Source organism: Echinops telfairi, unplaced genomic scaffold (genome assembly GCF_000313985.2).
Source record: "Echinops telfairi isolate 266 unplaced genomic scaffold, ASM31398v2 ScPeMD7_7469;HRSCAF=8507_0, whole genome shotgun sequence".
NCBI lineage: Eukaryota > Metazoa > Chordata > Mammalia > Afrosoricida > Tenrecidae > Echinops > Echinops telfairi.
In genome coordinates, this window is record NW_022111372.1 from 37,178,865 (window position 1) to 37,187,074 (window position 8,210).

General features: G+C 41.3%; 1 protein-coding gene across 1 annotated transcript in view; it reads right to left on the reverse strand.

The window, feature by feature from the left end:
- The window catches only part of LOC101644941 (heat shock transcription factor 2 binding protein), a 164,463-nt gene that overhangs the window by 115,967 nt on the left and 40,286 nt on the right, over positions 1-8,210 (reverse strand). The window contains exons 4-5 of the mRNA XM_013005341.2: positions 7,083-7,232; positions 4,885-5,017 (exon numbers count right to left, since the gene is read on the reverse strand). Coding sequence (XP_012860795.1) covers positions 4,885-5,017; positions 7,083-7,232 — 283 coding nt within the window. The remainder of the gene's footprint in view (positions 1-4,884; positions 5,018-7,082; positions 7,233-8,210) is intronic.

The window sequence follows — 8,210 nt, forward strand, 5'->3', positions numbered from 1 at the left end:
GGCTGCTAACCAAAAGGCTAGTGGTTCATATCCACCAATCACTCCGCAGGAGAAAAAACTTGGCAATCTGCAACCATAAAGACTAAACATGCAAAACCAAACTCACACTCACTGAGTCAATTTTGGCTCATAGCAACCCTATTGGGTAGGGTAAAACTGCTACTGTGGGTTTCGGAGACTAACTCTTTACTGAAGTAGAAATTCTCCTCTTTCTCTTGTGGAGTAACTGGTGGTTTGGAACTGCTAACCTTGCGGTTAGCAGCTGTGGTAATTACATAATTTCATGTCACCTTGAAGATATGTAAAAGTGTAGAGGTGGTATTCAGCCTAATGGTGCCTCCTGTGGGCGTGGCCTTCTCATAAGGGAAGATCTGGGAACCTGTCCCCTCTCTCTCTCTCTGCCTTCACCTTCCTGATGTTTGACTCTGATTGCAGCCAGAGCTCTGCCACTGCCATTGGATCCACACGACTCTGTACCCACCTGTGATCTTCCTGCATTCTGTATCATTGCTTGTGACTGTGTGAGTTTGAAGAGGGACTGACTTATGCACGAGTACCAGACATATGGATTTGAGTTGAACTGGGCTAGGATGTTTTCTTGATATACAATTACTTCTTGATAGAAATCTCTTTCTTACAAATATGAGTGTCTCTGGATTTGTTTCTCTAGTCATCCTGGCCTAACACAGCAGCCCAATGGGGAACCACAACACCACCAGAGCCCCCATAAAGATCACAGTCTAGAGAATCCTATAGGCAGTTCTATGGCACACGGGGTGATATTAGTTGAAATGGACTTCATGGCAACAGTACCTAACAAGAACATTCACAACAATTGTAAAGTAATTAAGACAGAAATTATCTCATTTTGCACATTGGGCTGCTAACCACAAGGTCAGAGTTCTAAACTACCGGCCATTCCCCATGAGAAAGACGGGGCTTTCTACTCCAGTACAGAGTTAGTCTCAGAAACTCAGAGGGGAAGTTCTACCCTGTCCTATATGGCTGCTATGAATCAGCATCCACTCAATGGCAATGAGTCTGGTTTTGGTTTTTGCAAATAAGAAAAATGCAAACCAGAAAACTCACATCTGGATAAGTGGACTAGCTAAGCCTAAAACGTAGACCCGCTGCACAAAATTAACCTATTAGGAGCCACAGTGTATGGATGAGTAACAAATTTAACAATGCCAACTTTAAACCCTTGACTTCCAACTTTCTCATAGGATACAGTAAACTGCAAAGCGCTATCTTCAAAGAGTTTTTAAAACTCAAGAAGAGGGAGAGCTAATTTGCAGAGTTCTGAGACAAACACAGGCTCATTGGTCAGATACTGGATGTCACACAAGTCAGCAAGAACAGTTCAGCTGACATTTTAACAAATTGCCAGGTCACTGATGGTGAGCAGAGGAGGTTACAAAAGGCCCTGGATGAGGCTTTGGGGACATGAGGGCAATGGAACTGTCCTATATACTAATTGGGATGGTGGTTACATGAGGGAGGCTTCAAAGAGCTCATGGGAAAAAAGCCCTTGTATGACTATGCATTTGTTAATAATCACAAAACTGCAGAAAGGTGAGGAAAACCTGTTAAGGGTGCAGTTTGCTGTGTATGCAGATGAAAAGCTATCCTGATTTTAAAAAGAAGAGGATGTATTGACACCCACACTCTGAGGATGTATTGACAATGAACCCACACTGTTATTCCTCAGACTGGTCTAGGTATTTGGGGTTCCTATGCCCCAAGGCCATTGCACAATAATAAAGCGCTGTCATAATACGGAATTTTCCTAGTAAATGTCCTTAATGTGTAAATGAAAAATAAATATGCCTATTTTCCAACCCTTTAGAAGAGAGTGTCTACATAAGCCACCAAAGCAGAGAAAACAAAGACGAGTTGCGCTTGGCTGCTGGGCAACAGGCTGCCTCACCCACTTGCTAAATGCTCACTGGTCTACACAAGCCTGGCAACTCCAGCAACTGAAATCTACAACTCAGCAAGCTGCCAAGTACAGAGGTCTCGGAGCTTTGGGGTCGCTGACAAACGGCAAAAAATCCAATCAACAACTTTGCAGCTGTCTCCTAGGAAAATAAAAGATCTTAAGCTTTTTTTAAGTTGAGCAACACAATGGTCTTCCAACTAAAATGTATGTATAATCAAAGTATATAATGCTATCCACTAATAAATTGCTGAGCTAATCAGGATTGGCACAGAAATTACCTGAATTCAACTTCTACCCTCTGTGTCCCCCAACCCCACAAAAGAAAGAATCACCAAACTTTACAAGATTATGAAAAAATGTTTTTACAAAGGATCTGCCTAATCAGGATTTCAGTAGATGAAGGGTATTGCCATGTGGAAAAAGAAAACTGCCCTTCTTTCAGTAGCAGAGAATAAAATAATATTCTTTGGACCTGAAGGTAGAAACTTCCTCTTGCTTATGTTGGACATATCATCAGGAAAGATCAAACCCTCAGAAGGACACCATGTCTAATAAAGTAGAGGGTCAGAGAAAATGAGGGAAGTCTGCGATGCGATGGATTGACACAAAACCCACAAAAATGCACTCAAACACTTCCAAGGTCAGAAAGATGGTGCAGGGCAGACAGATTCATTCTGAAGGTCACCAGGAGTCAGAGCTGATTCCACAGCAACTGGCAGCAACAACCCTAAAAGTAGCATAGGAAAGTGCAGATATAAAAAGGTTGACAGACCCACACCCATGTATATTTCAGAAGGGGAAGAGGGAGTTTTGCTTAGAAGCACTGAATTTATGTTAATGGTGGCAAAATAATTTACAAAACCTAAGTAGTCATCTAAGTTGCAACTATTGTGCTCTTCCCATCTAGATGAAAGAAGAATGACGAAACTCCAACGACAGTTGGAAACATTTGGTGCACTGCACCATTTAAACATCAGCCTCCTCAACACGGAGATCCTAAGAACTAGATGGTGCCCAATTACCACTATTAACTGCTCTGAGAATGATCACTGTAGAAGGTCCTGAGTAGGAGAAAAATGTGAAACAAAACCTAAAATCACAAAAGAGATCACCAGACTTACTGGTCTGATAGCGACTATGGTCCTTAGTCACCCTTCAATTCTGGAACTAACTTCATCTCTGTTAGAATAGACAACCCATTAAGATAAATGGGGCAACATGTACCAAAGGACAAAGCACAGAGGGTTAGGAAAGGTAGAAGGATGGAAACAGGAAATACAGGGAGGAAGTGGGATTAATGATAGTATACTGAAGGGATTGCAATGGATGACCTGAAACAAAACGTGTATGAACTGTTAAATGTAAAACTGATGATCTGCTCTGTAAACCTTGACCTAGCTCACAATCCAAATTTTAAATAATTCCAAAAACGATGGCAATAATGGTGCACAATATGGAGAATGTCACTGAATTTTACATGTAGAAATTTTTAAATTGGAGAATTTTTGGTTGTATATTTTTACCAAAATGTTAAAAGCCATATATATGTGATGTGTGTGTGTGTGTGTGTGTGTGTGTGTAGCGATAGCAATATATAACTGCTTCACTGACTAGGTGCCCTGATGACATAGTTGGTTTACACAATGGGCTGCTAACCTCAAGGTCAGCAGTTCAAGCCCACCAGCCACTCCTTGGGAGAAAAAGGAGGTTAGCTACTCCTGTAAATATGTACAGTCTTAGAAACCCTAGAGAGCAGGTCTACTCTTCCCTACAGGGTTGCTATGTGGGGGAATCATTCGAAGGCAATAGGTTTAGTCTTTTGGTGTTTTTATTTTATTTTTCGTTATTTTCCTGACAGCAGTACAAAGAACCAAAATGCTCATGAGTCTTATCCTATCTCTTACCTCCTACTACTCTGCTACTACTACTTAGCAGTGTTACTCTAGGAAATTACTTAGTCCTTGGAATTTATCCTTGAAAGCAACATGGAAATAATTTTGTAATTCCCAGGAAAAGAGTTTGCTTTATATAGTTCGTTAGGGGAAAAAAATTGGCAGGGGGATGGGTGGAATTTTTTTTAAGAGATCATTTAGGTTTGGGACATTATTTAATTGTTGTACTAGGACAACACCAAGAATATACATTAAGCTTTGCTTCAAACTTTTTTTAATGATTACATTATTTTATTGGGGGCTCATACAACTCATCACAATCCATGTATACATCCACTGTGTCAAGCACATTTGTACATGAGTCTCAAAACATTTGCTTTCTACTTGAGCCCTTGGTATCAGCTCCTCATTTTGCTTCAGACTTTTAATTTAGCTACTAAACCCAAGTAAGCTCATAAAGTCGATTCTAATTCATAGCAATCTTATATAGGACGGGGTAGAACTGCCCCAAAGCGGTCAATCCTTTTATTTATTTATTTACTTTTTTTTTAATAAATCATTTTACTGGGGGCTCTTACACAAGGCTGTAAAGCTTTATGGAAGCAGATTACCTCCTTTTTCTCCCTCGTAACAGCTGGTGGGTTTGTACCAACCTTTCATTCCTGCCAAGCACATTAAGCACACACCAACAGGTCTTTTTCCTTTAACTACAAGGCTATTATAAATGGAGGAATATCCCAAACAAGTAACTATGTAATTTTATTTAGATTTCTATGTACATAACTGAACCAAACATGTAAACTCCTGTATATCCCTGCTGATCAAATCGTCATAATCACCAATACCAAACAGAATCACCTGAGGAGATTTCCCAACCAACACCATTTGGTACCACTCCCAAATCTGCTGAATCAGGTTTTCCAGGGTGAGGCCCAGCACAAATGTTTGAACACGTTCCCAGGTGATGATACTGAGCCCAAACACCCGATTGCTAAGCAATGCTCTTGAACACATCTATAACAGTTGCTGCGCTTGAAAAGAATCACTTACTTGTTACAATCCCAGCCAAAGCAAACACAAACTGATTCTCATTGGAATCAAGCTCCTTCACATCTCCATCGAGGGACTTCACAAAACTCTCCATCGTCTGACCCGTGATGTTGAAAAACTTCAGGGCTTTCTCCTAGAAATTTGGAAATGAAAGTATTATATATTTTCACAGACACCAGAAGAAAGGTATGTTGTAAATGCAGGATACAGAAGACAAGCATACAGGCATTCTTTTAAAATCCATTCCTTCAACAAAAGTTCCAGAATTGGAGAAAAGACGTTGGGGCCAAGAGAAGCAAGAGAAAGCACCCTGAAAATTGACGGGAAATAATAAAAAGGAAAAAAAATCATATTCGTGTACATATGAATGAAATAGGACAGCTGTATCCAACAAAGGAAGTATTAGCATGAATCCACGTGAAAGTATAACAAGAATATACTTTAAAAATACATTATTTATCCATTTGTTCTATGCATTAAACCAGGGCTTTGCAAACCTTTACTGAACCGTAAGTGAGAGCTCAACATGTAAAAAGGTAACAACTGTCAGCTGGTTGCTCTGGCAGTTTAAATCTTCATTATTTGGCAAAAACATTCGTAAGCTTGCAGGGGCTTTGAAACAGTTCCCTGAGGGTGCCGGAGTTCTAAAGATTAGTTTAAAACCAATGATTTCCAAGAACACAAGGGAACCGGTCGGGGTGTTAGAAATGTTCTAAAAGTGACTTGTGATGATGACTGCACAGCTCTAGAAATCTGAACAGCTCCTGCCTTATACACTTAACAGTAGGTGAATTTGGGGTGTGTTAATTATACCTCAATAAGGCTATTAAAAATGTAACTGCCTTTAGTCCCTTCCACTTAAAGGCAAATACAATTTTTATTTCTGTAAGCCAGCTGCTATCTAACAAATTTATCAATGTTCTCCCACTAACATTCTTCTCTGGATTTTTATTTCCCTACATGACTACACCGTTCCCTCAGTCTTCTGTGGTCCCTCCCTTCCCCTTGCCTACCATCTGCCCCCTGCCCCTGCCCCCTCAGGCAGCTCTCCAGCCTGCCTGTCCTGCTGGTAGGGTTTCCGACAGTCTCCCCTCCGTCACCATCCTCACTGCACTGTCAGTCATTGTCCCATCATTCTGCTCGGGCCCTACTGCTCCTTTACTGAAACTTCTAAGAAGCACAGGCCTACCACTTACAGAAGACTGCCAACCACCTGGCATTTAAGATCTTCCATAGCCACACCCCAACACACCTTTTAAGCCTTATCTTCCCACTATTTTGCTTTATAAACCCTCCACTCTGCCAAGTGACCTACTCACTGTCCCTAAATCAAACCTCTGACTTCTTACTCTGTCCACTGTCTGCCACTTCTACCTACTAAAATTAACCAAGGCCCATTTCAAAGCTCTTTCTCTGTGAAGTTCCCCAATACACATGCATTACTTAACATTTATGTACATATATACATATGACTGTATGGGTCATATATGTAAAAACACTTTAAACTTGCTAAATGAATATAAATGTCAAGTGGGAGCCCTGGTGGCTTAATGGGTTATGCATTGAGCTGTTAGTCCCTAGGTCAGTAGTTAGAACCCACCCATCCCTCCTCAGAAGAAAAAAGAGTCTGTCTATTCTCATAAAGATTTAAAGTCCCAGAAATCCAATGGGGGCAGCTCTACTCTGTCTTACAAGATCGCTATGAATCAAAATTGGGTTTGGCTTGGGTTTAGGTAATTTTGAAGTAGTAGTATCTTTTTCCTTCTTTTTTTAAAATTAGGATATATTTCATATATCCTACAATTTAATCATTCAATTATGTTAAAAAGATTTGTGCAATAATTACCACAATTTATGGACATTTTCTTCTTAAACTCATTTGTTGTTAGCTCCCCATTTCTCCCTGCCATGCCCCTGGGTGATTATCAATCTAATTGCTGTCTCTATAGAGCTACTTAGATGCAAATTCTAAAAGGAGTGAGGTCTTATTTTATTCCTCTTTGCATACCCCAGAGCCCAAGGTTACAAGGAGCTGTACACAATAGGTATGCACTAACTGTTCAATGACTGAACACGAGTAAGTGGTCAGCAAGACATGGGTTTCTCCTGTAAGTGCCTGAACAGACTTAGGGCATCAATGATATAAGATACATGAACGTAATCAACAAGATCCAGAGAAGACCAAGGGTTATGCTTACTCCTCCCAGAATGGCTTTGACGACCTCTTCGCTGCTGGAGACGCCCCACAAGAGGGTGCAAGCTGCTGCCCCCATTTCTGTGCAGTACTCAGCCTGCTGCAGCAGTTGCTGCTTTGCCTCATTCAGCTGTTGTCGAAGAGCCAGTTTCTCCTGAAATCCAAACAAAATAACCAGGAACATGAGCACTAGCATTCAACCTTAAAACATCTCTATTTGTTGCTTTTCACAAAGATATTTTAAAAGGAAAGAAATGAAGGCAGAATTATAGAAAAGCATTGGCAAATCAACTTTATTCCCTAGGGAGCCACAATCCGCATTTGGGGGGGGGGGGCACCACAGGGAGAATTGCAGAGGCAGAGACTCTCAAAAAAAAGAGCACAAAACTGCATTGCAGTTATAAACACCTTGGTGCTTTGAACTCACCTGCTTTAAAGTAAAATGAAAACATGAAGCTACTTAGGTCTCACATAGCTATGCCCAGAACCAGCGAATGTGACAATGAATGGAAGGGGCAGCTTAGCACAGCAGTTTTCATAGGGCCCCAGTTCTATCAAAGGGCCCAAGGCTTCTGACAGCCCATTTCATGGTAAAACACTCTACTCCAGAGGCAGACCAGGGCCCCCTGTTACATTGTACAACTGGAGGAAAGAATATGTTATAGAAAAGCTCACTCTTCACAAACTTATTCTCCAACCTTCATGAGAATACTATCAAAGGCAGGGTGACTCGCTGGCCAAGGAAAGAACACTAGCATGGGGCAGAGGCAGAAGAGTAAGAGAAGGAGCCCCGCTGCAGAAAATCTGCATGAAGCTGACAAGAAAATGGAGGCCCAGGGAGGTGTATTATCCTACCAAACAGCAGCTTCTGAGAAGCCACTCCTGATAACCAGGGCTGGGCAAGTCTCAGCCTGGGTCCTTCTATCAGTCACCTGCCCCTCGGCCTAGAACCTCTGTATACACAGCCATTTCTAAAGGGGACAAATTATATTTATGGGGGCTTCCTACCCGAATCTCCACTGCTACCTTCACTATTTCATATCACCTGAGATCCTCTTAAAAGGTGACAGTATTGGGTACATAAGCAAATGTGGTGAAGAGAGCTGTTGGTGCCCGGCTATCAAAAGATATA